This window comes from Chlamydotis macqueenii, chromosome 1, assembly GCF_036417535.1.
Source record: "Chlamydotis macqueenii isolate bChlMac1 chromosome 1, bChlMac1.mat, whole genome shotgun sequence".
Lineage (NCBI taxonomy): Eukaryota > Metazoa > Chordata > Aves > Otidiformes > Otididae > Chlamydotis > Chlamydotis macqueenii.
Window position 1 is genome coordinate 215,135,526 of NC_141556.1, and position 27,373 is coordinate 215,162,898.

At 57.6% G+C, this 27,373-nt stretch overlaps 1 protein-coding gene across 5 annotated transcripts in view; it reads left to right on the plus strand.

Moving 5' to 3' along the window:
• The window catches only part of STIM1 (stromal interaction molecule 1), an 82,455-nt gene that overhangs the window by 46,652 nt on the left and 8,430 nt on the right, over window positions 1-27,373 (plus strand). For 2 of the 5 annotated variants that reach the window (XM_086739824.1, XM_086739825.1), the window contains exons 6-11: window positions 10,004-10,181; window positions 15,565-15,742; window positions 19,748-19,915; window positions 20,984-21,084; window positions 21,537-21,772; window positions 26,251-26,650. In XM_086739824.1, the coding sequence (XP_086595950.1) occupies window positions 10,004-10,181; window positions 15,565-15,742; window positions 19,748-19,915; window positions 20,984-21,084; window positions 21,537-21,772; window positions 26,251-26,650 (1,261 nt within the window). Of the gene's footprint in view, window positions 1-10,003; window positions 10,182-15,564; window positions 15,743-19,747; window positions 19,916-20,983; window positions 21,085-21,536; window positions 21,773-23,747; window positions 23,829-26,250; window positions 26,651-27,373 lie in introns of all 5 variants that reach the window. The other 3 variants (XM_086739823.1, XM_086739826.1, XM_086739827.1) reach the window with 3 other exon arrangements.

Sequence of the window (27,373 nt, forward strand, 5' to 3'; positions counted from 1 at the left end):
GCCTCGCCGAGGTGAACCATCCCTGACGCATTTCCCCTGAAGCAGGAACAGGTTGCCGCTGGATTTCTGGGAGCAGTTCCGTAGCCCGGAGGCGTCCTGCCCGCTGGGCTTGTGCTTCCATCTCTGGGATCTGCCGTGTCCGTAGGGCGAAACCTCCCCGTCCTTCCTGTTCGTTGTGGCGCTGAGCGCCTGGGAGCTTTGTGCCGGCCCCGATAGGGATCTGCCGGCGGGGCCCGGGGCTCCGTGGGTGACGCGGGCTGCCTGCCCCTGGACAAAGAGCAGCAGCGTGGGCGGGCTGGGAAGGCGTTTGGGACGAGCAGGAGGGACTGCGTTCCTTTGATGCTGATTACAGGCGTCTGTTGGCGTGGTCTCGCAGCCTCTGATGTTTATCTCGGCGCTGCTCGGGGTGCTCCTGGTGCATTTGTTCGGTCTGGCTCACGTCTGCTGCCTTTTATTAAAGGTACTTTCATCTCTCTCCCTCCTGCTCACGGCTGCCTGGGCTTTAGCTGTTGCGTGAGGCGAGCAGAAGCCTTGCTCGGTCAGGGCCCGCTGCTGCGTGGCACCGTGCAGGTGAGACAGGTTTTTAAAGCAGACTGTGTGGCCTGTACGCCATCCGAGCCCTCGTACGCGGCGCTGCTCCTTCTCTTTCCGTTGTGTCCCCGCAGCGGGGCGTTTGGAAGGAGCGCGCAGGGCGGCCTCCTTACCCCGGTGCGAACACAACGCTCTGGGCGCACTCTGGCCCAGGACCTCCCCCGGCTTTGACTGCTGCCGGCTGGAGCTTTCCACATCAAAAATACCCCTCGGCGCTCCCTCTGCTCTTCACGGGATGTTTGTGAGCCTCTGCGGCAGCGCGCTGCTGGAGCAGCAGATGGGATGCGCCTCTGCTCTGCGGGACGCGGCCGTGCTAACAACCTGATGGAGACGTTCCGGCTTTCTGGCCTTCTTCCAGCCCTGCCTCCAGGCTGCCGAGCACTCGGCCAGTGCAGAGCGATAAGGCTCATTAGTTCTTCTTCTTTTTTTTTTTTTTTTTTTTTTTTTAAATCCAACTGTTAGCACAGTCGTTTCTTGTTTTCAGTCTGTGTCCAGATTCCTGAGAAAAGGTGCAGCGAGGCAAATCCTGGGAAAACTGACTGTGCAGAGTGAACCACGTGAGATTTGTGGGGCTGGGCAGAGGTGAGAGCTCAGTGAATGGAAGCCTAGGTTATACATTTATTTTTTATTTACACTTAGCCTGTGTTACAAGCAAAGCTTTTCGGTGAGTCGCAGCTCACCCGACAAAGGCTCGAGCCCAGTAACGCCTGTGCTGGGAGAGGGCGTTTTCCAGGCCATTCTTGGATGCCCAGTAAATGGCAAGGCAAACCGCCCGTAACGGCTGGAGGTTAATGCCGTGCTCCGCGTTTGAGGCGCTCTGTTCGCCGCGCGGCTGTGGCGGCACTGGAACGTGACCTCCCCGGTCAGGCAGATGAAAGCGTGCGGCGAGCCGTCCTGCTGGGGTTGCTTCAGGCCGGTGAGGGTTTGGTGCAGGTTTTGCGATCTGCGTTCGTATCGGGTGCGTGAAGAGGGGAAATACGCTTTAAATTTTCAGCTGGAGTACAGGTTTAACACTTTTTAGAAGGTAACGCTTGCTGTTTTGTGGTTAACTGGATGGATTTCTCTCCAGTTCATGCTGCGGTGCATGGCGAGAAGTTGTTTATCCAAACCGATCCCGTAAGGAATGGATTGCGCAGCAGCGGCTTCAGCAGCCGTTAGCAGTCAGCGTTTCGGGAAGTGCTGGGTGACCTCCTGAGCTGCAGAAGCAGCGTTCGCACAGTGACAGATTTAGTGGTTCGGTTCAGGTCTGTTCCTCCCGCGGTTCTCTTCAGATGGCCAGCGAGGCGGTCTGCTCTCAGCTCTGCGGGTGAGGGAGGGGAGCCGCTGGCAGCGGGACGGGGCACGCAGGTGCAGGATTTCAGGGGTTTGTCTTCTCTCTTGAAGCAACTTTCTGCCCGGCGCAGGTCTAAAAGCATTAACGTAAAAGCAGCCTGGGCTGGAGCCCCGTGGCTGCTTCCTGCAGGCTCCTAAAACCAGAGGCGCCTAGTCGGTGAGGGCTGTAGCGCCCGTAGCAGGTACAGTTCCCCGCTCTGACACGTGAAGCTGGGCGAAGCTCCGTCCCACCCCGCGCCCAGAGAGCTCGTTCCCATCTCCTGCAGAGCCTCCACCCAGCGTCAGGTAGGTGAGTGGGGCGCCTGCCCGCTTTCCCTGCGGATGGTGGGCTCCTATGATCCCGCGAGGTCTGATGTCCTACGCCAGGCTCCGGACGTGCCGTGTCCTCCTTCAGATGGGTCTGCCCCGCTGCAGGGCGGCAGCTCTGCAATCAGTCCAAGCGCAGAGGAGTACGGGGAAGTTACAATCCACGCAGGATGGAGCCGTTGCTGCTTCTGTGTCTGTGTCCCCTGTTCCTGCGGCCCGGGAGTTTATCCAGCACAAAGTACCACAGCTTCAGGTGGAACAGGAGAGGGGAATTTACGAAAACAAGCAGTAAAATTAAAAACAATAGATACTTCTGGTGGAAAGTGCCTGGCAAGGGAGCTGTTTCCCAGGCGGGAGGTGGCACTCCCTGGGTGTTTCTGAGCGGTTTGACCTGGGCTGCTTTTCCTTAGGTGCCTGGGTGCCTGCTCTCCGCGTGGACAAAGCAGGGCTTTCCTCGCGTGCCTTCCGATCGAGCGCTTGGTTAGAATTAAAAGCGCGCTTGACAAGTGCTTTGAGATCCGTTGAATCATTATTTGTTTAACGCAATAGAATTTCTTAACCAAATACCAGATTAATTTATCGCTGTGAGATTTACCATCCACTTTAAATATTTACAGTGAGCTGGATTGTGTTTGGATTACCTGCGCCCGGGGCGAGGAGCGGCTCTGTCCCGTTAGCAGACTCCCTGAGGCCCGGTAGCGGCACCGCGTCGCTTTCTCGCTCCGTGGCTTCGGCGCTGCTTGAGGAGCCATCGCTCCGACCCTGCGGAGCCAGGAAATGGAGTCGTGGAGAAGGCTGGCTGGTGTGACGGCGTCCCGCTGCCACGGACAATCCGATCCGCACGTTTTTGACAGTTTCTTTGCACAATTATCGTGCGGGTCCACTAGCCGGCAAAAAGAGGGTTCGAGTACTGGAGAAAGGACTGGGGCTTGGTATGGGCAGAAAATTGTGGGTGCGCGAGGGGATGTACAGAGCTGTTAGCTTGGCTGGGTTTTTTAGGAACGGGGGTGGTTTTGTATTTGGCTTTATGCTGTCGTGCTTACAGCAGCCCCCCCAGGCTGCTGCGGCGGGCGCGGTGCCTGTCCCAGTGCTGGACCCTGAGGTTCCCCTGCCCTCTCCACGTCTGAAACCCTCTGCTGCGGAACGAGGAACGGGGCGTCACCGCTCCAGTTAATTCACACAGGGAAGTGAAAACCTTAGCAATTCCTCTGGGTGTTTTTTCTGACATTTCAACTTGACTGTAAGTAACCCCTACAGAACTTACCGGGTGTGTGGGTTTGTCTCTGATTTTAGCGATGCTTGTGTGAGTCGCTGTACAACTGCCCGTTTTCTAGAAATCCAACCTGCTTCTCTTCGCAAAGTACAACTTTGGGAAACCTTTTGTTGGAAAATTGAGGCTTTGAGTTTGTAGCTTTTGTGGTGGGACACTTTACTTAAGTTGTTAACTGTTAACCTCAGTTAACAAACCTGAGGTTGCTGTTAAGTTTTACTGCCGTACGACTTTTTACCTCGCTTCTTTAAAACATAAAACGAAGGCAGGGCTGCGCACCCGACGTGACATGAATGATCTTGCAGTCAATGCGTAACAACTGCTGCTTTGCTAAAGCTGTGTCTGCTCTTCCTTCTTTCCCCCAAAAAGAAAAGAAAACAGGTATAGAAATCAGCTTGCCCTGCTGTGCGTTGCTTTTTCCCGCTGCTTTTCCAAGCGCGGGCGCGCCCGGGTTGGCCGGGTGGCGGGTGCCGGCAGCGAAGGGTGAGGCGGCGCAGGAGCCGCAGAGCGGAGCAGGCCACCCGCGCGCGGGGAGAACAGGCCGTGCCCGCCCGGCCGCAGGCGGGGGCGGGACGCAGCCTGATTTAAGTCGCAATAAACGAGAGGCAAACAATCTGAGCGTCGGCTGTAAAACCTCAGCTCCAGAGCCTCGCTGTGCGCCTTGCCCCTGCCCAGGGCGTTGGGTACCGAGGCTAAAGAGCTAACGTAACGCAAAGTTCTCGTGCGACAAGTTGAAAAGCAGCAGGGAAACTGAGAGTAGAAGGATTCTCTCGCGTTGCCTTGGTGGTGCAACCCCCAAAGGGTCACCCCGCCGGCAGCCGGTACACGCTGTGGGAGCACGAGCCTGGGCGGCGGGCGGGGGGAGAACCCGGTGCCAGCCGCGGTGGGAGCGACCCCTCCCGTGCCTTGCGCAGGCGGCGGTGACGGACGGCCCTTACGCGTGGAAGACGCCATCCTTTCCTGCCTGACGCAGGTCTGCGCACGGCGATTGCGCAGCGGGTCGCCGAGCTGGGCGCGTCCCGGTTCTCCTGACCCGCGGCGTGCGCGGAGCCCGGGGCGCGAGCGTGGCTGCTGGCGGGCAGGGCTGGCCCGAGCGCCGCTGTGGGGCTGTGCCTGGCAGGAGCTCTCCCAGAAAAGGTGTTTGGTGCCAGAACCCCTCTGCTGTCATCGCTTGCGGTCTTTCCCGCTGTTCTGCCTTGGAAGGGCCCTCGGTGCGCTGGAGACGCGTGCCCTGTCCCGCAGCCGTTGTTCTGCAGGGCTTTTGCACGCGGGAGCAGTAGTTCGATCGCTTCCCCACGCGACAAGCCCCGCGTGAGTCACAGCGCTTTACGGAGCCCCCGCGCGTGTTACAGACCGGTACGTCGGCAGCGCCTGTCCGGCCCTCGCGCGGCGGCGGTGCACGCCACGAGGATCAGACAGCGCGATTCCTGTCCCCGGGGGGCTGGTGGAGCTGGAGCGGTACGTGCCGTGCGTACGCCGAGGGCTGGGGAAATCGTTCGGGGTTTGGCTGTGGCAGGCTGGGACGTGCGGTGCGCGGGCCAGGCTCCCGCTTGCGGCTGCAGGCTCCTCTGCTGCGACCTCGTTTCCCATCTGCGCAGCGGGCGCAGTACCTGGGATCTGAGCGAGGCCTTCCGGTTGTGCTGGCACCTGGGAGGAAAGCAGAGATCAGCGCAGGCCGGGAGAGACGCTGCATCCCGCTTTAGAGGGCTGCGTCACGGCAGCGCCGGCGTGTGGAACGGCTGGGTTAATGGTGCCGAGAGCTGCGGTTGTGGATCGGTAACTGGTAGTTTGTGGCAAGTACTGGGGTTTGAGTGGTGACGTTTACGACAAGATGTAACAGCTGTACTTTTTCTTTTGTCCTTTTTTCTCCTCGTTATCTTCCCAAAGTCCGTTTGGAAAGTTGCAGCGCTTCATCCCACTGCCTGCCCGCTCTCGAGGCGACGTGCTGAACCTGCTGCACCCCGGGAGCTATCACAGCGTGGGAGAGCAGGCGAGCAGCGGGCAGGGTAGTTGCGTTTCCAACTGGATTTTCATTTACCCTTCTGGGGATCGCTTGGAGGCAGTGACCGAGGTGCGCGTTAGAGACGGGCGTGCTGGCGCTGGTTGCAGTTGGCGGGAACAGGCCGGTTCCTGGCTCAAAGCAGCCGGATTTCTGCCGCGGTCTGGGAGCCCTTCCCTTCTCTTTGGAGAAGACCTGCGGAGAAAAGCCAGCTGGGCTGTTTGGCCTTTGCTGCCCACGCATTTCTTCCCAGGAGTGAAGGCTTGCGTCCTGGCCAACCTGTACCTCACAGAGGGAAGTTCTAGGGAGCGAAAAGGCTGCACTGGCACCCAGGCTGAGTGTTCGCAGGGCTTCCACCCGCTCGCTCCGAGCGAACGCTGCTGGAGAGGACGGGTGTTTGCGCAGTGCTGGTGTGCTGGCGCTGGGAACGGAGGCGGGAGGTGGCTCAGCTGGAGGTGGGGCTGGCAGCCGTTTCTCTGAGCAACACCTGAACTTGCCCTGGCCCGGGGCGTTGCGCTGCGCGGCTGGGGAGGCGGCTGCGCTGGGCAGAGCGGGCCCCGGCAGCGGTGGAGGAAACGGCCCAGGGCAGAAAAGCTGTAACGGCTGTGGGTGGGTGGAGAGCAAAGCATCTGAACCAGTCAGCCTAGCAATCTTCCCCAAACGCGGAATAAAAGACATCCACAATTACGTCTGTGCAGCGACTTGCCAGAGTCTGCTCCGTAGGAAGAGGATGTTGTGATAATCCGTCCGGAATGGGAAACCGGGCCAGTATTAATCTTCTTTATTTCTTTAGTGTTGAATTTACGATGTTTTCGAAGGACGATTGAACTCTTCTGTGGTGCATTAGGTGGTGGATCGCATGGCGGCGCGTGCGAAGATAAGGGGAGGCGGTGGTGATAAGAGGTGTCTGCTGCACCTTTGGAGAAAGGCCCTGTCCCTCTCCCCCCGCAGGGAAAGCCCCTCCATTGTGGTCAGGGGAAAGGCGTCGCTGTCCTTCCGCCGTGCAGGGCTGCTGGGGAGCCCCCCAGCCCCCCCATCCCACGATGTGCTCTACCTTACATCTTCAGGCTCCCACCTCCCAGGTGAGCAGCCTGTTCCCTGGGTGCTCTTCCCCGTTGGTCCCAGCTCTGCTGATGTGACACACGTGCTTTAGCTGTGATGGTGGGACCGCAGAACAGTTTGGCTTGGAAGGGACCTTACAGACCATCCAGTTCCAACTGGACACCTTCCGCCAGACCAGGTCACTCAGAGCCCCCTCCAGCCGGGCCTGGAATGTTTCCAGGGACGGGGCACCCACCACCTCTGGGCAGCCTGGGCCGGTGCCTCACCACCCTCACAGGGAAGAATTTCTTCCTTACATCTCATCTACATCCACCCTCTTCCAGTTGGAAGCCATTACCCCATGTCCTGTCGTGATCAGTGACCTGCTGAGGCATCCGTCACCCTTTGGTCACCCCTCACGCCGGGGAGCTCCCCGTACCCCAGCTGTTCGGTCTCTCTGCCCAGTGCTGCCTCCCAGTACTGGCTTTCCCCGTTTGGCTCCGGGGTGGGTTGGGTCTCCCTGGAGCCGCTGGGCTGGGGGTGCCGCGGGCGGGAGGACGCTGCCGGGCTCTGCTCCTGCCCCGGATGCCCTCCCGCCTGCTGCCGAGCTGCACGGAGAGCCCGGCTTGGGCTGCTGCGGGACCTGGCTGTGCTGGGAGAACGCTGCCGAGCGCTGGTGGAAAGGGCTGAGACCAGAGCCGGCGAGGGAGGGGAGTGGGAGCGGGAGCGGTGCTACCTGGATTGTAGCTGGAGCAGCTTGGCTCCCTGAGAAGCAGTCAGGGTTGAGCTTCGGGATATTTCCGAGTTCCTGAGATATTTGGGGTTTCTGAGCTATTTCATGTGCTTCTGAAAAAGATGCAGCTCCCGGAGGAGCTCGCTGGCACAGGTGTCTGAGAGGGGTCCGCGTTTGCAGGAGCGCTTGTCTCCAGCGAGGACGCCATTCCTCCTCTTCCTCAGGTGTGTGCGCTGCTGCAGTTTGCGTTTCAGGGTGCAAACAGCCGTGACGTCCCCGCACCGCGCGCGGGGTTTCCTGCCCGCGCTGGGATTACGGGTTTGCGTTGTTTGTCTGCGTTGAAGCCGTTAATTCCGCAGCCGAGCGCTGGCGGGCTGGGAGAGCAGCAGCTGAGGGGCATGGCTGCCTGGGGATGAGACTCTGCAAGCGGCAGGTGGCTTCTGGATTGTTTTTCAGCGGTAGGTTAGATTCACTCGGTAAAATTCCAGAGGTAAATGGCACACTTAAAAAAAAATATATATTGGCCTAAGGTAAAAATATCCCACGCTTCTTCATCAGCTGTAGCAGGATTGCTAAGCTGTGATTTTCGTTTAACCAATTTCTGGTGAAACCCTATTCCTCTGCTCCTGCCAAGGGGGAGGTGATTGCTCCTTGGCATCAGGAACTGCAGGTTCAGTGGAGGGGGGTTCCCTGGCAGCCCCAGCACCGCTCCCGGAGAACGGGAGCAGCTCCGGTCCCTGGCCGCAGCCTGGGCCCCGCAGCGATTACCCGCTGCTCTGCGCCGGCACGGCTCGCTCCAGCCGTGCCGTGTGCTGGTCACCGCCAGCCTGAAGTTTAACGCGGCCTAGAAAGCCGGTCAGGAAGAGAAAAATGGAGCGAAGCAGCGTGAGGCTGGGGAGAGGTGGCCTAAGCGGTGTGAGTACCGTGATAAACTGGTGGTGCTGGGGCTGAGCTGGAGCAGCCAGCCGCGTTCAGCCCTGAGCCCGGTGCGCAGAGGGGATTGAGCAGCAGCTTAGAATTGCCATCACGGGAAACTGGGGAGCGTTCTGCGTTTCACGTGCAGCACACCTGCTTGCGAGCGCCTGTTTGTGGGGGTGACATGAACGCTTTTCGCTGTCGGTCCATGCGCAGGGAGAAGAGCGCGGGCGGAGGCAGGGCAGTGGGAGGCTGGCGCAGAACACGCCGCGGTGCCAGCCTGCTTCAGCTGGAGGCTCCGCTCAGAAGCACGTGCCGAGCGGTGCAGTGGGGTGTCGTTTAACCGGCCGGCCTGCAGCTCCGAGGAGTCCCTGGCCTCGCTCGTGTCTCTCCCGGGTGACTTCTCTCGTCGTAGCCACACTTCGGATGGAAAGCGCAGGAAGATGTGCTGCACCACCCGGGGTTGTACGGCCATCGTGCCTTAAGGGAAAACGTTTCTCAGGTGTGGTGGGGAAGCCTGCTCATGCCCTGGCGCAGCAGCCGCGACGACCTCGGGGTGAACACGCGGGGCAGCTCCCGTCCCTCCCGCCACCACCCCGGTACTGCGCCTTTCGCCGAAATGCGGCTACAGAGAGGAGCCAGCCTCGCTGCCAGCATGTGCGTAATGTTTGTGGGTTTCCCCTGTGTTCTTCAGGCAGTCGCACTGCTCCGGAAGTTCTCACGTTTCCCAGAAGATCTCACATTTCTGTGTGCAGAACGCCCATGGTGTCGCATCAGCGTATTTCGGTGAAGCTAGGATACCGGGCTGCCTTGCCTCTGTTGGTTGTGCTGATTTGTGTGGATTCCTCGTTTCACAGAATCACAGGAGGGTTTGGGTGGGAAGGGACCTTCAAAGCCCACCCAGCCCAACCCCCTGCCAGGAGCAGGGACATCTCCAACCACATCAGGTTGCTCAGAGCCCCGGCCAACCTGGCCTGGAATGTTTCCAGGGATGGGGCACCCACCGCCTCTCTGGGCACCCTGGGACAGTGCTCCACCACCCTCAGGGTACAAAATTTCTTCCTTCCATCCAGTCTGAATCTGCTTCCTTTAGTTTAAAACCAGCGGACAGTGAACGTTTAGTCGCAGCCAGCTTGACTTAGCTGCCCGTTCTCATTTTTAGCTTTCTCAGCACACACTTGTTTGGGGATTTGCTAGTTTGTAAACAGTGAAATATTTCTGCTGGAATCACGGTTTTGGTTCTTGTTTAGCACTTCAGCCCCCGCTTGTTTACTTCCGCTCTCTCACATGCATCCGCAGGGTTTTGAGTGGCTGGGTGTGCGATCTGCCGAAGGGGGTTTCCACACTGAGCTGTGGCTCTGATGGAAAGTTTTACGGCTTGACAATCTCATGCTTGATCTGCTCCATCTCTGTGACCTGTTCTTTTTTTCCAATGAAGTTGTTTTCTTCTTAGTTTTTATATCTTTATGTTCAATGTTATCTCTATTGCCTTAAAAACCCGCGCAGCTGCTGTGGAGGTTCCTGTGGGAGGGCCCTCGTGTACCGTATATTGCCAGGCAAATTGTGTCTGTAAGATTTTGAAGTTAATCTTCCTTCTAGACTTTTTTTTTTTTGCCTTCCCCGTTCAAATGGAACAAATGTTGGCAAGGTTCTTTTTTGCCCCCTGAAAATCAGCATAGCTCATCTTTTCCCTGTGTGAAGCCTGGCTCGCAGTTCGGTCTGACACGCTCTGAAATTCCTACGCCTAGCTCTGGTGCGGGTGAAGCAGCGCGTCATCGTGCTCTTTAGAATTCAGTACCTCTCTGGTCTCTTCCAGTGACTCGTCACAACCACCTCAAGGACTTCATGCTGGTGGTGTCCATCGTCATCGGCGTGGGCGGCTGCTGGTTCGCCTACATCCAGAACCGCTATTCGAAGGAGCACATGAAGAAGATGATGAAGGACCTGGAGGGACTCCACCGAGCTGAGCAGTCTCTCCACGACCTTCAGGAAAGGTAGGTTCATGCGTCCGTGAAGCCCTCAACTGTGGATCTTTCCCACGAGGTTATTCCTCATGTAGGTTGGAGAAAGATTTTCTTTTCAGCCGTCGGGCTTCTGTGTGGCAGTCACCTGGTGTCAGTGACTTCCGGCGCGACCGTAGCAAACCTGCCAGCCGTCTGAGCAGCGCCAGCGGGGCCCTGCTCGTTACCAGGCGACACGCAGACCTGCGCTTTGCTGCTGACGTGCTGCTTACTGGTACCTGTGCTGTGCTGCGTGAAGGCCTGGGTGCTAAAAACTCCCTCGCCTCACTGCAGTCCTGGAGCGTGGCGGTGAAGCCACCCGAGCGAGGTGACAGTGGCCGACAGCAGCGTCTCCCGCTGTGAGAGGGGCTCCAGCGCACGCTGGCGCGCGGTCGGGCGCAGCCGTAAGTGCTCCCATGCAGTTTTGTTTCCTTTCCGCGCTGTTTTTATGTTGTGCTTTGTCTGTTTAGTTCCAGTTCTGCTCAGATGGTCATTACTGGTTCACAAAATAGTTTTGGAATTTCTGGGAAGACGACTCTGCTTAGTTTTGCTGCTGTTGGCGCGTGAGAGCTCCCCTCCCCACACTCAGAACTGCGCTGCGTTAAGAGGCCAAACATCCAGCTGAGCAAAACGGATGGGGGGCTCCTCCTTTTGAGCGCGTTGTCGTGTTCCAAATAGGTGCTTCCTGTTCATTTACCACGTTTAATGATACAGGGGCAGTGCTTTCTCCTGCCAGTCTGACTCACACTGGAAGTGGATCAGGATCCCGACCCTCCAAAATGCCAGCGTCCGGCTGTACCTGGAGGGGAGGCAGAGCCTCTTGGAGCAGCGTCAGGTGATCCAGCTGGCTTTGAGTTTGTTGTCCCGGCTGATCGCCTGTTCTCTCTGGCTTTTGACGGGGAAAACGCGTGCTGGAACGGCGGAATTGCATCCCTCTCGGATTCCGTGAGCTGTGTGTAGGAGTCCCTGCCTCCCTGCCCGCACGGTGGTACCTAGATCCAGGAGCGTTGCCTGGGAAGAACGAAGAAATAATTTTGGAGTGTCACACACGAGTAGTTGAACTCTTAAGCACTCGGGCAAAATACTGTAGCTTCAGGAATGTGACCTCTGCTCCCAGAAGGGATTGTAATGGTTCCAGTAGAGCTGCTCACGGGCTGCAGAGAGGCCTCTGTAGACACAGGGGTCTTCTAGGGAAGAAATGAGCATCCACGGCTGTTGGTGACAAACCGGTGGGGTTTTTTGGCAATAAGGTTTCTAAGGGCAGATTTAGCAAATGCCAGAGCACAGTAGTCTTGGGCTGTAACGATTCTTCATTAGCTGTAAGTGTAATTGGGGAGGATAAGCTTAATTTGGCTGATGGCTCCGTTCCCAGTGGCTTCTCCAAAAGCGGCGCCTGGCCCCAGCTCCGCGTGCTGGCCACTGACGGGCGGTGTGACGAGCGACCTGCGCACCAGGATCCGAGGAGGTGAATGTGCCGTGGAGACTGTTGCAAGCAGCTGAGCCTTTGGAAACCGCACAACGTACCCATAAAAGTGCTGCCCGGCTTCTTGGTGTGTGCTCCTGAGAGCTTCGGGGCGTTGCTTGAAAGCCTTTCTTCTTCAGTATGGTTGTGCCAGCTGGTGTCCGTGCGGAGGACGAACACCTGAGAGCACCGAGGTGATGGTGCCAGGCTGGGCACATTCTCGTGCCGTGGTTCGGCTACGTGACCGGCTTTCTTTTTGGCACAGACAGAATAAAGCGCATTCCCCTCTGCCCGCCGCGGAGCCGGCTCCAAAGCACAGCTGGTTGCACACAGCTTTCTGTGATTTTACATTACAGGCTGGAAATACCCCAAAGAAAAAGAATTATTTTTTTTCTGCAGCCAGAAGGACACAGGAATCCCTTCCCAACATCTGGGAAGGGCTGGGCGGGAGGTCTCTGCTGGGGTCACTGAAGAGCAGATCACAGCAGAGGTCCAGACGCCGGCTGCGGTGACCGTGCCGTGCGGGGAACGACCTTGGGCTCCGCTGCCGAGGGCAGAGCCCCGTAAACAAGTGGAGGTGCCTGGGAAGCTCAGCTAATGCTCTAAAGCCAGAGAGGAAGAAACACAAAACCCTGTGCGCTAAGCATAGCTCAAGTCCTAAGCCGGAGCAGCCTGCGATGTTTCTGCAGGGTGGGCAGCTGGGGGGTTTGTCCTCTGCGGAGGGCACCGGGCTGGAGCTCCAGAGGTGGGAGGTGAGTTTCTGGTGCTTGTGGGGCCTCTTGGCAGGGGGTTGATCTAATTCTCCTCCGAAGCGGGGAATACACCTTTGCTTCTTCATCCTTGAGCCCCAGTGAGGTTGCGCTGCGCTCCTCTGCCACTGTAGAAGCGGGGAAAGCTACCCACAGCACCAGCTCCCATGGACTTGTTCTGAAGTTCTGCCCAGAAACTTCTTTTCCAGAAGTTGCTCTGTAGAGCTTGAAGTCACCGTTTTTCCTGGCTCGTTGAAGTTCAGTGCTGAACAGACCCCAGAAGGCGGGCAATGCCTTTCCAGTTGCCTACTGGCTGCTAGCGCGGTTACTTGATGAACAACGCTCATACATCAACCCTTCGTGAAGAGCTGGGAGCGGAAGATTGATACAAAACCCCATTTTTTGTTCGTCTTTGAAAAACCTTTTGAAAACATCCTTCACCGGTGACACTTTCCAGTCAATTAAATGACCATCGAAATAAAAAAGGTTGTGTCTTGGGGCATCCTACTGACGACGGCCAACCTGCGGATTGAGTTGAAGATCTGCTCCTGAATTGGGAAGCCCCTGGATGGGTCTGGATCTCCTGCCCTCGTTGCAGGTGCAGCTCTGAAGGCTTTGTCGTCTCGTGGAGCTCGGCGCGCGTGAAGCCAGGGTGGCTGAATCGGCTGGGTTTGGTCGGGAATGCACAGCCAAAACGTCGTCTTGTCCATAACGAACATAAGGAAATACGGGCCCTGCTGTCAGGAAAAAATGGTGGTGAGGGAGAGTACGATATTACAGTGCCTTTGGGAATGATCTGAAGGGTAAAATTCCTTCCCTCTTCCCTCACAGTGTAGCGGAATTTCTCCTTTAAACTGATATTTTGGTGGTTTGGGATTCTTGCAGCCCGAGCGTGGAAGAGCTTTAGCGCTGATGCATGGGGCAGAGAGCGTGGGTTTATCTGAAAGCTTGGAATGTCTTGGCAAGGGTCTGCTAAATTGGGAGGAAAACACTTGAGTTTCTCAGCAGAGCTGTAAATTAAAGACGAGCCGTTGCCAAGAAGGGAGCCAAGCCCTTGGCTGATGAGAGGCCAGCCCGCCCGATCCGTTTCGGATGGCCCGCTGTGTGCCGAGGGGGGCCCGAGGAAGAGGAGCCCGTGGCTGGGACAGCGAGCGGCTTCGCTCTTGACCTGAAAGGCAGCGGCGGGTCCCCACCGCGCAGGTCCCACCGCGGGACGTCTGCGCGCACGCGGGCTGTGCTCCGTCTCGCCAAGAGCCCGGCCGAGGCTGGAGGGCAACAGACACCTCTGCGTGCGCTGCGGGGAGCGACCGAGGATCAGCTTTTCCCCTTCTGCTGGGCCCCGGCCGGCCCGGATGAGCAGGAGCCGCCCGGGGCGCCCTCCGGAGAGACGCTGCGTGTCACTACAGCCCAGGTTCGGCACGCGCGGAGCCAGCCCTCCTGCCCCGGCTCGTCTGTCTGCCCACACGTCGCTCCGTGGCTTTGCTCTCCAGTTGGAACCTTGAAGATCTTGAGTGGGAGAAGATTTTATGACCTTGAAATGTTTTTTCCTGGCTAAGATGATTCAGTCTGGGGTTTTAGGATGGGTTTTTTTTCTTTTCATTCTGTAGATAGTTCTACTTGGTCACTGAAAATCTGTCTGCCCTAAGCTGCTGCTGGTTTTGCTGGGTAAGCTGCTGCCTTGCTGACCTCACAGACGGTGCCGGTGGCTTCAGCGGAGATGGGCACTTTATCCGATCCCACCGATCCGTAGGGAAGCTGCCTGGGCAGGGCAGGACGGGCGTGTGGGAGAAGGGGCTGGTTTGGGTGGGAGCAGAGCTTTGCTCCTCGTGGCAGAAAACAGGAGTTGTCTCAGGTCGGTCTGAGTTAAAAACAGCGTTGCCTCTGCTGTGGTTTTGTCCAGGTTTTATTGATTTATCTCAGACGGCGATAGCTGAGACTTTTGGAGGAGAAGCTGATGGTTAAGAGGTGGGACTGGTAGACTGATGCTGGTTTCTGGCAGCGTAAGCCGCAGCGCTCCGTTCTGTTCAATCCAGTAGCGGAAGTACCTGTTCTGGAAACTCATTGCATCTCGATTAGATGTTACCCAGAGGTGGAGGCACCCCATTCCTCAGGATATGATCCAGGGTTTCATTGTGGCCACCATTTAAAAAAAACAAGCAGAAAAGTGTTTGTCATTTGAATCACGAGGCTGCTTCTTGCAAGAAGCCCATTAATACTCTCATTTCTCTCCCTGGTAGTGCTTGCCCAACACGACTTTTCATTGTGAAGTGAATCTCTTCCTTCCATTTCAACCAAACGTTTGGCAAATCTTTTTTCCCCCTTTTCCTTGCCGGTCGCTGTGTCTCTCGAAGCGCCTGGGTCTGGCACTGTATTTAAGAGGCACTGCTGGCATGAGAGGTTGCTTGGGTGGCAGCAACCAGAGGCTTTCCCCTCCTTTTTGGGACAGCTCGGTCCCTCGTGGTCCAGGCTCGTTCATGATGCAATTTTGGGCTCCCTGAACTTGTGCGAGGTTTGGCTTTACACTGCTGCAGCTTCCCTGAAACGCAGCCGTCGCAGAAACCCTGGAACCTCTCTGGGTGCTGCCTCCTTCAGAGGCTGAGCTCTCCGGGCTGCACGGCCGGCCCGTCCCGCGTGGGTACCCAGAATCTGGCGTTACGGTTTGTTCCCTGTGTCGTTCCTGCTGGTGTAGTTCTGTCATGGGGAAAAGTAATAGCTTCCAGGCAAGACGAAGACTTGCCTAAATTTGAAGGCTTCTGCAAGGGGAGCACGGGGACATCCCATCTGGGTGGTCGTACCTGCTCGGGCAGATCTTCCCCTCCTTTTTTTAATTAAAGGCAAAACTTTGGTAGAAACTCTGAAATTCAAATTAATTTGAGGCTTATAAAGGAAATCTGGATGTGCTGTGGGAAATTAAGACAACGCGTACTGAGTATTTAATAAATGAAATAAAGTTGAGACTGTGGAGCTGACAATTTCATTTCTCCCCGGGCAGGGTGAGCGTTCTCCTTGGCTTTCCCCGTGCAGATCCCCGTTGCCGTCAGCACAGACTCAACGAGAGCAGGGCTGGTCTGGCGGTGGCTGGCCGGCCCTGGCGCTGCGGTCTCCTCCGGCCGCGTGCGGGCAGCGCGACATGCGCGGCATTGGGCTCTCGCTCTGTGTGTTGCAGGCTGCAGAAGGCTCAGGAGGAGCATCGCTCTGTGGAGGTGGAGAAGGTGCACCTGGAGAAGAAGCTGCAGGACGAGATCAGCATCGCCAAGCAGGAGGCGCACCGGCTGCGAGAGCTGCGGGAGGGCACGGAGAACGAGCTGAGCAGGCAGAAATACGCCGAGCAGGAGCTGGAGCAGGTAAGGGCTCAGCCAGGCGCGGATGCAGGCGCCTACACACGAGACGTGGCAGCCAGAGCAGGAGGCAGTTCCTCACTCTCTTCACCCTGCTGAGCAATGCAGCGATCTCCTGCTTGTAGTGCTCTTCCGCCTGTGCTTTTGCGCTCTCCTTTGTGGAGGAGAAGATCCGAGTGTTCCTGCGCTGCTCCGCGTCCCCCGTACCGTGTGCCAGTGCTGCTGGTGCACAGGGACTGCGCCGGCGCTGTCTCGGCAGCGATGCGCTGCCTCCGCGGCGCCCGGCCTGCCCTGCGGGAGGAGAGGTGTTGAACTTGACTCCTCCCCCCCTCTGGCTTCTAGCTCCCCCTCCAAACCATAAGCTCGCTCTTTTTTTTTTTTTTTTTTTTGTACTGGTTTTAGGAGAGATTCATGATGAGTTTGGTTGTGCTTACCACGTTTTCTCGTGGATCAGAGAGGCGTACAAGGGAAATTTCCTTCCAAGGAAGTGTAGCAGTAGCTGAGAATCTGGACTGCAAAGTTAGAGTTTGTATGCCGTTCTCAAAAACATTAGTTTTAACTTCAGACTAGCAGAAAAACATGTCTCCAGGTTATATATCGTAACGTAGGCCTAGACAGAATATTGGTATAATGCTGCTGCTGGCAGAAATGAAACGCGTTTTGCCCGGGATACACAGAGCAGTTGTAAAATAATTTGTCACCGGTCAGATAAAGCACTCCCAGCCCTTCCCCAAAGCCCGAGCCCTCTGACAAAGCTGTGGGGAATAAGGGAAGTCGAGGAGGAGGTTGCTCATGCACTGCCGGCAGTGCTGGAGGGCGAAGAGCAGCACCTGGGAATTCACCTCAGAACGGCCCTTTGCCCAAACCTGCCGGAGGTCCCAGCAGTCCCAGTCGGAGGTCCCAGCAGTCCCAGTCGCTGCTTCCTGTTTCCCCCCAGGGACAGTTCTTATCTGCCTTCAGTTTGTCGACCAGTTTAAACTGGAGTGGTGGGAGCCAGAACTGTGTGAGCAGAGCAACCCATGGATATTCTGAGGCCATCGGCGTGTCCTCCCACCCCGAGTGTGCCCAATCTTTGCGCTCCCTCGGGGGATGGGGGAGAAAACAGAGCAGGAATCCGGGGTTTCCCCTGACAAGGGAGAGACAAGGGTCCCGGGCGGCAGGTAACCAGGCACCCAGGGGAGCGCAGCCCGGGCGCGCAAACAGGCAGCAAACAGCAAATTTCCTTCCTGCCGGGAACGCCGACAGCCCCGTCATGGGCAGGTGCCTGGTTCCACCTTCGGTCCCGTGATGCAGCGTCCTTCCTCCTAACGGCTCATCCAGCCTCTCCACAAAGTCACCGGGGGCTCCATTTCAGGACACGCGCTGGGGCGCCCGCGTTCACGCACCCAGAAATTCGGTCGGTTTGTGGTGCGGACCATTGAATCGGGCTGTGCGGCCTTCCAACCCCCAGCCCTCGCACCCGACCTGCTCCTGGCCTTTGGAGAAGGCGGGTCTCGTCCCTTCCTCCTCCCCCTCCACTTTGCATTTGTTCAGAAAGCCGGAGGTGACCTAACCGCTCTGTTGTTCCTCAGAGGCCTTCGGGAGGGCGGCGTTGGTGAGTACTGGTTTTACCCGCCTGACCCACACCGTGTGATGGTAACACGATCACCGTCCCAGCGAGCTGTAGACCACGGATAACATTAACCAGTCACTCCCGTTGACCGTAAACCTCACCTGATTTTAATATCCTCTTATGTCCCAGGGAATACTAAAACAAGACCTTGTTTGAAATGACAGTGGAGGGTTTGGAAGCTCCTACGGGAGGCGGGCGTGTGAGGTGGAGAAGCGGTGCATTTCTGGGATGAGACCCTCTGGTACTGGGTTCTTCACACCGACCCCCTCTCCTCACTAGGTCCTCCTCCCCCAGACCACGACCCCAGCGGGGCTGCAGACCCAGAGGCCGTTCCTCCTTGAATTGTTGCTCTTAGTGATCACAATGTGATCTCAGAAACATTCGCAGGCAGATGGAGACGCACCAGTAATGCCTGTTTGCGTTGGTTCCGCTGCAGAACTGAGAGGGTTTGTGTTTTGGACACTGCTCGTCTCCACCCCTGGTCCTTGGCTGCTGTTCTGCACCGCTTCCCTGTTCCAGCGCTCTGTAAAAGCGTTGTTCCTGTCAATGTTCCGAGCACTCCTCTACCCCAAACACCTCGTGGCAGATTTCCTGCCCGCTTACTCTCCAAATCCTAAATCCCAGATGCTTGCGGATCGTAGTCAGAGTTGTGCCTGGTGCCGCTGGTGTCTGAGGGGAGCAATAGCCCTTCCTGGGGTCCCCACTTCGGAACTGTAACTTCTTGAATGATTTGGGCAATGTTACGCTCAACGAGACTAAATCACACAGAAGTGATGGAAGTAGTTGACCTCTTCTGGTGCCACCTGGCTGCTTCTAGATGTGCTGTGCAGATGTCCTCCAGGATAAAATACGGGATTTCAGAGGATCTGCCTGTAACCTGCTGCTTTTGGCTCCCTAGAAGTTACGCCTGTGCCAGACTTGGTGAGACGTGACTGAGTTAAATAACACATTAAGGGAAAAGATCCAAGTTTGAGCAATCTTTTTTAAAAAAAAGTGCTTTTCCTCGGTCTGATGGTGGCTGTGCTCTGCGGGAAAGGAACAGGCACCGGCACCAGGCGTGGGTGGGTGTGAGCACGGATGTGGGGAGCGTGCGTTGGGCGTTGGCAGGGGTCTGGCGCAGAGCCCGAGCGGGTCGCTGGGTGCTCCCACCGCCTCTGTGCTAAAGAACAGAAAGAGAAAACGGGACAGACATCATGCAGGCACCGTCCCAGCGAGACGTGCGCGGCCCTGGCTGCGTAGCTGGCCGTGCCGTAGCCGGGCCTTTCCTCCCAGCGAAGGTCTGTGTTGGGGGGCGGGGGCTTGACGGTGCGCAGGGTTGGCTTTTGTCTGTTGTAGAGCGGATGACCACGTTTACCCCTCCTGGGTGCCAAGGTGCTGTGGTTGAGGAGTAGACCAGTCCACCGCCACTGTGCTGTCCCTGGATCGCAGCCGCTCCGAGCTGCAGTCCCCATCCTCCTGTTTCTCCAGTGTGGAACACGTTAGCTCCTTGCAGGGCTTGGGTCAGGCTTCAGGTCTGTTACAGTCCCTCCGCACAGAATCACACAAGGGTTTGGGTGGGAAAGGGACTGGATGGCCTCTAAAGTCCAACCCCCTGCCAGGAGCAGGGACATCTCCAACCACATCAGGTTGCTCAGAGCCCCGGCCAACCTGGCCTGGAATGTTTCCGGGGATGGGGCATCCACCGCCTCTCTGGGCACCCTGGGCCAGTGCCCCACCACCCTCAGCGTAAAAATAGACGAGAAGTGCTAATTCTCTGTGGTCTCCAGTACTAAAAGCTTTTATATAAGGTCTGGTATCTTCAACTTGCCTGTCACCCACTTTCTTCTAATTTTGTAATTGCTCCCATCTCCAGCGGATGAGTGAGCGTGGAGGAGACTGAGCTGGGGGGAAGGACCGTCCCCCAGAAAGCCACAGAAACCGCCAGTTCCAGACGCGTCACTTCTTTTCCTGACCAAGCAGCACATGTTTTCTGTCTAAATATTTTTATCATCGCACTCCAGTGTGAAGGTTGTCTCTTGACAAGCTCCCTCTGCTTGGCTCGGCAGCTTTGGAGCCGAAAGGCGGTTGCCTGCGCAGCGTTGTCAGCGGCTCAGCCTGGGCAGGAACATCTGCGGGCTTTGCAGACCCGCCGGCTGGCAGCAAACTTTGCAGAGGTTTCTGGAGGCTGAGGCAGCACCGGGGATGTCCCTACCTAAAGTCTAATTCTCATTTAGCTAATTTGTGCGTCCTGCTCTCCCCTCCTAATGACCCTGTCATGAGCAAGACTAAGTTGCATGGAGTCTTTTTTCCCCCTATTTTCTGGTGCCAGAGCAGCGGGGTTGGCAGCAGCGGCTGGGATGACGCTGCAGGAGGGCAGGCTGTCCCTGCCGCCGCTGCAATGCCGGCCGCTTCTCTCCCAGGTGCGGATGGCTCTCAAGAACGCCGAGAAGGAGCTGGAGTCCCACTGCAGCTGGGCCGCGCCCGAGGCCCTGCAGAAGTGGCTGCAGCTGACGCACGAGGTGGAGGTCCAGTACTACAACATCAAGAAACAGAACGCGGAGAGGCAGCTGCTGGTGGCCAAGGAAGGGGTGAGAATCCCAGCGCCTTGTCCCGGGTCCTCCCCTCGCAGCCGCGGGGAAAGGTTCGGGGAACGGAACCTGCAGAGTTGGTTTCTCTGCACTTTCTTTGTTTCCCTTTTAATGCCTTAAATTTGCGTTTTGTTAAAGTGCAGCACAGACCTCCCTAGGGGTGTGAGTAGGGGCTGAGAACGGTACCGAGCAGTCGCCGCCCAGGGCAGCGCGGGGCGGCGCGGCGTGTGAACCGTGTGTGACGGCACCGCGGGCAGCCGATGGGCGGAAGGTTTTGCGGCCGTTAGGCATAATCCTCACTCCAGGTGATTTATGTGCACGGGCAGCAGGATTTCGACCACGTGCACGCGGTCTGTAGCGCTGAATCATTTCTGTGTTCCCAGTTGCTTAAAATTTTCTGTGCCAACCGAAAAGCGCTGAGCTGCAGGGAAGCTGTGGTAACGTGTGTTGGGCTCTGGGGACGTACGCAGCAGTCAGAGCTCACAGCGTAGAAATTTTTATCTGCCTTAATATGTTTTTATTCAGAACGTTTTAACATTTCAGTGGTTTTCCTTTAGCTGTGTCGGTTCTCATGGCCACATCCTTGGTTTGTCTTCCCTAAGTCTCAAGGACCAGAGAGCTGTGTCTGGAGACTTTGATTTTGAATATACACTGTGCCACAAAGGGAAGGCAAAAAAACCAGCCCCAGAACAAAAAACCTCCCCAAACTGACCCCCCTCGGGCCTTACGGTGTTTCTGAGATAGCTGGCTGCTGGGAAGGCAGAACAAGGCTTTGTGAGAGAGCCGCTCGCCGTGGGCAGTAGCTGGTTCGGTTCCCTCCGACTCTGGGGAAATCGAGAGGAGAGCCAAGGAGGAGCACGAAACCCGCAGCCTGCGTACTCGCTGCTGGCGCGTTCCTTGCCCGCCGCGTGAGGAAGAATAACATCCTTCAGTACAAACCCCATTCGCGCCGTTTACACGGGTGCAGACAGCTGCCGGACTATTTCAGTCTCAGCCCGTCCAGGATGTTCTCCTGCAGGAAACAGAAGGTCGTCTTCTTCCTGTGACCTTTTTCTGTTGATGTTCCAGGCTGAAAAAATCAAAAAGAAGCGAAACACCCTGTTTGGAACGTTCCACGTTGCTCACAGCTCGTCTCTAGACGACGTGGATCATAAAATCTTAACTGCAAAGTGAGTATCTGCGGAATGCCTTCCCTCATTTCTGTCTGCCTCCCTCCTCTCCTGTTACGGACACGTGCGTGCTGTCGCCCGTACAGGGGCTCTTGGCCTCGTTTTGCTGAACTTTTGTTCTGCTGACGTTAGCTAGCTGGGATTGGACCTGCTCCTTTTAATCAATAGCCCTGTGCTTTTATCTTTGGGAAGTGGGAAATAGGAGTTATGTGGAGCAATTAAAGGTCTGGCCCTCTCAAATGAGGATTCAGGAGGCTGCGGTATTGTTAAGTGATTATCCCTGGATATTTCAGTTGTTGCTGGGTTTTTTTCATTCCTGTGTTCCTGCAAACGGGATGAATGTTACCTCGAGTGTTAGGATACGGAGCTGAACCACTCGTCTCCCTGTTTCAATGTGTGCTGTGGCTTTCCTTCATTCCCTACATCCTTCCTTGTTTGAACCTTGCTTCCAGGCAAGCGCTGAGCGAAGTGACGGCTGCGCTGCGGGAGCGCCTGCATCGCTGGCAGCAGATCGAGTTGCTCTGCGGCTTCCAGATCGTCAACAACCCGGGCATCCACAGCCTGGCGTCAGCCCTCAACATTGACCCCGGCTGGATGGGCACGCCGCGCCCTAACCCCTCGCACTTCATCATGACGGATGACGTGGACGATCTGGACGAAGAGCTGGTGTCTCCCATGTCCATCCAATGTACGTAGTCCCTGCTAGCCGGGCGCGGCGAGGGCGGCTGCCGTGCTGCCAGGTGCTGCAGCGCGGGGCGGGCCTGGAACAGAGTTCAGGTGTGCTGGGGGGAGTGAAGGTGTCTAAGCTGGCTTTTAAACCACCAAAGGCAAAGTTAGTCGTTAAGGAATGTCCGTAAGTGCCAGAGCACGGCTGCTGGGGTTGCTTGGAGCCTGGTAACTCCAGCAGAGCTGGTAATTTATTAGTCATCATGGATGTTATTAGTCATCATTTAATCATGTCTGGTGTTCTGTTCAACTCACGGAATTTAAGCATTTACAAAAAAAAAAAAAGAAGCCAAAGGCATGGGCCAGACGCGCAAAAGTGAGAAAGGAAAGCGAAGTGCATCGTTCCGCTCTCCCCTTGGCTGAGCACTTGTCTGGGGTGTAAAAGGGGCTGAAGACGCCCCCTCCTCCTGCACGGCTTTGGGCTCTTGCCGCTGTGTGTGGCGAGGAGCGGTGTTGGGTGATGCTGCCTCCCCTAAGGAGCTGTTAAACATCGCCCGGAGCACAGACCGGGACCCCAGCACCCGTCTCCTGGGCGTGTCGTGGTCACCGAGGTGGGCGTCTCTCCCCCTTCACTGGTGACTGCTGGTGTACCAGCTGCCTCACCCCTGCAGGGAGGAGCGGGGCTGCTGGGGAGGGAGGCGGATGGTCCCGCTCCCGTGAGCCCGGAGCTCTGGGAGGAAGGGGCTGAGCTTGGGTCACCCTGTGCCCATCGCTCTCGGTTGCTGAAGGCGACACAGCGAAGGCTGGGTCTCCTGCAAAGGTTTGTGAATCAGTCCTGCCTGCTGTTCCCATGTTCAACTGACCCAGATTTGGCCTCGCTTCTCTCAAAAAATGCATTTTCAAGTCCCGTTTCCTATCTCCAGCTATTGCACAAGAGAATGGGAGAGCTGGAGAGCAGTTCCAGACACGCTGTGACAAAGCCTGGGTGGCACCGGGAGCAGCACGTGGCTGGAGCACGGCTTTCTGAGCTCGGGCCGGGAGAGCGAGCCTGCGCTGGCGGCATCTGCTGCAGCAGTCTCTTTAGTGACCTCCGGTTGGGGTCCCTTTCTGGAGGATGTAGTCGAAACCAGGTCTATTTAACTGGGTGGGGGGAGGAGCAGAGGAGTCCCGGGGCTGGCAGCGTGCGCTGCAGGAGGTGCCCGTACGTGCCGTCACCAGCCCTGCCCTGGGATTTCGGGCTCTGCTCAGGTGCTGTGAAGGTCTGGAGGCGAGGGCTGGGGCCGGGCTCCGGGCGGTGCGGGGATGAAGGCGCAGCACCGAGCGCTGGGGTGCCTGCAGGACGTTAAGGCAGGAGGAGCGAGGTATCCGCGCGTTCCCAGGGCTCAGCGAACGCTGGGCTTGGAGCTGGCGGTTTGTGGGGTCGGGCGTGCGAAGGGAAGGTGCAGAGCCTCGGACAGACGGTGATGTCCTGCTGCTCCCTGTGGTCGTCAGTTACGTTAGAAGCGAAGCCGGACAGCTCTGAGACAACACTCGCAAAGACGCAGGCTAGGTGTGAGCGGGAGGGATGCGCGAAGTCGCGCCGTAACGCCTGGCGCACGCTCTGGAAGGTGTCAGCTGTGCCAGACACGAGCCTTCACCGGGATTTTAGGCCTCAGCTTCCTTGAGCCTTGCTTGGGACCCCTCGAGCGAGATGCTTGCACTTGCAGTTCCTGTCGGTGCGGTGACGGGCGGCGAGCCTGCCTCCGTGCTGCAGCGCAGATCTGCGTCTCTGCGGGCGGTGACTCCGTGTAAACAGGCTCTGGGCACCCCGGTTCCCAAAGCAGGGGAGCCTTTGCCCTTCCCAGAGGATTTTTCTTCCTTTGTGTACAAAAACTGCTTCAGGAGAGAAGCACGGAGTTCTCCTCCACGGATGTGCTGGGGATGCTGCTGAGTGTGATGGTTCTCCCAGTAAATCACGTTTTTCTCTCTCCCGTTCACGCCCGGCTGGCCCATCCCAGACGCAGCCTGGCTTTTCGGGCGCAGGTTCAGTGACCGCTCGTCCCTGTCCTCGGAGGATCAGTCCCTCTGGAAATACCCTGGTTTGGTTCTCTTCAATTATTTGAATTTTTTCTTCTGCCCTCTGCCCTTTTTCTGGACTAAAACGCATACGCACATTTTCCACCTTTCTGGCACGGCAGACTAACGAACATACCTCTCTCCACCGAGCCATCGGCACCTTTACTAACCCGGGAAGAGTCTGGCGGGATGAAGAAGAATCGCAGTTTGCTGTAGTTCTCACGTGCTCTGGGGGTTTGCTTTTTAAAAGAAAATCCAGTTATGAAGTCTGCAGGGTTGTTTTAACAGGGTTTTACCCCTGGGGTGGAGGTGAAGGACGCAGGGAAGGCTCCGAGGAGGGGATAGCGTTCCCTTTCCCATCCCACCTCCTTCTCCGCGCGGGCTGTGCTCTCAGCCGCTCCGCTGCCAGCCGAGGCTGACCCCGATCCCAGCGCGGGGCTGCCGCCGCAGCCGCGCCTTTCTTCCCTCCGTGTCCTTACGTAAACCGAGCGCTGTTGCCAGTTATGCTCATCTGTCCCCGGTCCCTGTGCCGGGGCCACGGGGATGGCGTGCCCAGCCCCGGCCACGCCGAGCCCCCTGTTTTCAGCTGGCGGAGTGCTGCTGAACGCCGGCCGTCATGGGCTCGGGCTCGCTGGGCGGTGGTCTCCGTCGAGGCGACGAGCAGGTTATTCGGGTAACGCTGATAAAAACGTGTGCGGTGTCTGGAGGTGACGTCCGTGGGACGCGAGGGTCTGCTGTGGCTGTGCGAGGCCAGGTCTCGGCCGTTGCTCCTGCGCTTGCCGTGGGGTAGATCACGGAAAAGAGGAGGTGATTCACCACAAGTCTCTGCTGCAGCAAGGGATTTTTTTCCACCCTGACTCCGTGTGAGTGGATTCCGCTTCGTTTCAGCTCTTGAGCTCTTAAGAGAAAAAAAATGTTGAAACAGCAAGTGGACGGTGTGAGGAGCTCCAGCGCGAGGTTCACAGATGGGCAGTGCAGCAAACCTGAGCGGTGGGGCCCTGTGGGGGACCCTGGGGCTGTGGGAACAGCAAGGTTCCCTGAATTATTCCTGCTTGTTCCTCCTTCCACGTGGAATTTGTCCGGGCAGTGATCCTGCAGCACCAGGTGAGCTGCGGGAGCCTCCTGTTCCCTGGCTGTGTGATTTTATAGCCATGGTTTGCTGGTTCTTCCATTCCCGAAGGAGCTCTCCTTCTCCATTTCTTAGCTTTCCTGTCTGTTCACCTTTTTAACCCATTTTTCCATTCATCGCTTATGCGTACACGAAATCCTGAACACGCCTGAACACCTTATCTCCCGCAAAAGGAGGAACGCCTTGCGTGGGAGTTACAGCCGGGCTGAAACGGCCGGCCCGGCTCTCTGCGGGGTGCCGCTCCTTACTTTTCCGTGTGGGATGCTCCGCTTGGTGGCACGAGCGTGCGGAGAGCTCCGTGTGGGTGCTGGTGCCCCCGTCCCCGCTCCGGAGGCTCCGGCTGGGTGTGTAGGTGTGGCGCAGGTAGCGTGGGCTCGGTGCGGAGGGAGCGGGCCGAGCTCCCTGGCCGCTGTTGCCTGCCAGGCGGGACTGCATGGCCAGAAAGATCATTATGGTTATTAAAAGCCGTTAATTAGCTGTGACAGTGCGCTGAGGGAGGCAGTCCAATTTGCTTCTCCAAACCAAGATGAATTTGCAATTAGAGAAAAATATTTTTCCAATTGAGCGTCCCTGTGATCAGTGAGCTAATTACTGACCGGGCGGGGAGCAGACGGTACCGCTTTTGGACCAGAGCTGCGCTTCCAGGCGTGGACTGCTGGCCAGAGCCTGCGCTACCCAATTAATATCGTAATTACTGTACGGCTGACACCAGTCCCAGCTCTGGGAGCCGCGCCGGCACACGACGCTGGAAGCGGGAGCGGAGCGCGCCTCGCCGGCGTTCGGTGCCTACATCCGAACTGATGGCTGGAGGCTCCTTTCCCAGCCGCGCAGGGAGATAGCGCTGCCGAGGCACGGGGCGCCTGAGCGATGGGACGTCTGCGTTGGGATGAAATGATTCATGCCCGAAAGTACCGACTTCGCCTGCCCGCTGCCGAGGGAGCCGGGGCGGCGGCTCCGACGCGAGGCTGGGCGATGAATCGCGCAGCCGGTTTCTGCTCCGAGCAGACGGCCAGATAAGGTGTTCAGAAAGCACCTGTGTCGGGACGTCAGGCGGCGTTTTTCACGGCTGGGCGTTAATCTGGCATGTTCAGCGGCAGCGGCAGCGCATCGCTTCTCCCGCACCAAACCAGCGTAACTCGCGGCACGAGGTGGGGCGGCTGCAGCGGCCCACGCACGCAGTCCGGCAACGGGAGGCGTGGTGCTGCGGTGCGGGGCCCTGGCCGTGGGGGGCGGCTTTGTCGCGGTGCCTCCCTGCTGATGCGACGCGCGGTCTCTTTCCCGCTGCCTTCAGCGCTCTCCCCTTTCTCTCGTTGCAGCTCCCGCCTTGCCCGGCACCGTTCGCCAGCGCCTGGTGGACCCGCAGCACGCCCACGGATCTCAGAGGTTGGTAGAGAGTTACGCGCCAGGCCAGAGCGAGCCGGGCCAGCCCGCCCTGTACCGGGCAGGCAGAGTCTCTCTCCGTCGATTGCACAGCCTCTCCTCTGGACAGTCTTTCAGTTGCGACTTCCCCGGCACCGGCCCGTCGTCTGCCGCCACCGCCGCCTCTTCCACCTCTTGCTCCTCATCCACCGCCACCGCACCTGCTCCTGCTTGCCATGTCCACCCCACCTATTACCATCACACCACCTCCTCTTATTTCCTTCAGATGGACTCCATCCCCGACCTGCCCCCTCCTGATGTCACCTCTGGAGTTCGCTGTCGCACTGAGAGCTCTGGGTATATTGCCGTTTCTTTTCTAGCTCCCTCTTGCCTGCTGTGTCTCGGAGCTGGTGCTTGCTCGGGTGCTCTTTCTCCTGCGTTCCATTCCCCTTTCCTTTTGGGCCTTTGCTCCATGATTTATCCACCTGTTTGTCTCTCCATCCGCTCTCCCGCGCCAGCAGACCCTCTAAGGAGTCTCCGCGCTCCATTCCCACAGCTGCCAGCTCGTGGGTGCGTGAACCGAGGAGGTGCTGCTGTTCCGCTGTAGCTAAGCGAACTGGAATCCCTGGGCGCTCGGTTGTCGCTAAATAAGTGGCTCTGGTCCTTCCTTGGGTGATGCACCCCTGAGAACGGAGGTGACGCAGCTGATCAAACACGCGCTGACCTTGTTTGAAGCCTTGGCTTGTTTGGGGTCTTCACAAGCGAATTGCAAAGGGAACGCGACGGGCAGGCGCTGTGAGCCCGCCGTCGGCGCTGCCGGAGGGCTTGAGGTTCGCGCTGGTTTTAAGAGGTTACAGAAAGCGGGATTTAGGGATTTGGTGTTTCAGAGTGGCTCCCTGCCTCGGTTTCGGTAGGGGATGAAGCGTAGGTGTGTTTTGGCTGAGGAAGGGCTGGATAACGGGAAGAGGAGGGAGCTGGAGCTTTTTGCTGCTGGATCACAGCTTTAACTCGGTCCCGTTCAGTGGCAGCTCTGTGGAGACTGTGTACGGCGGGATCCGAGGGGCTGGTTATCGTCCGCAT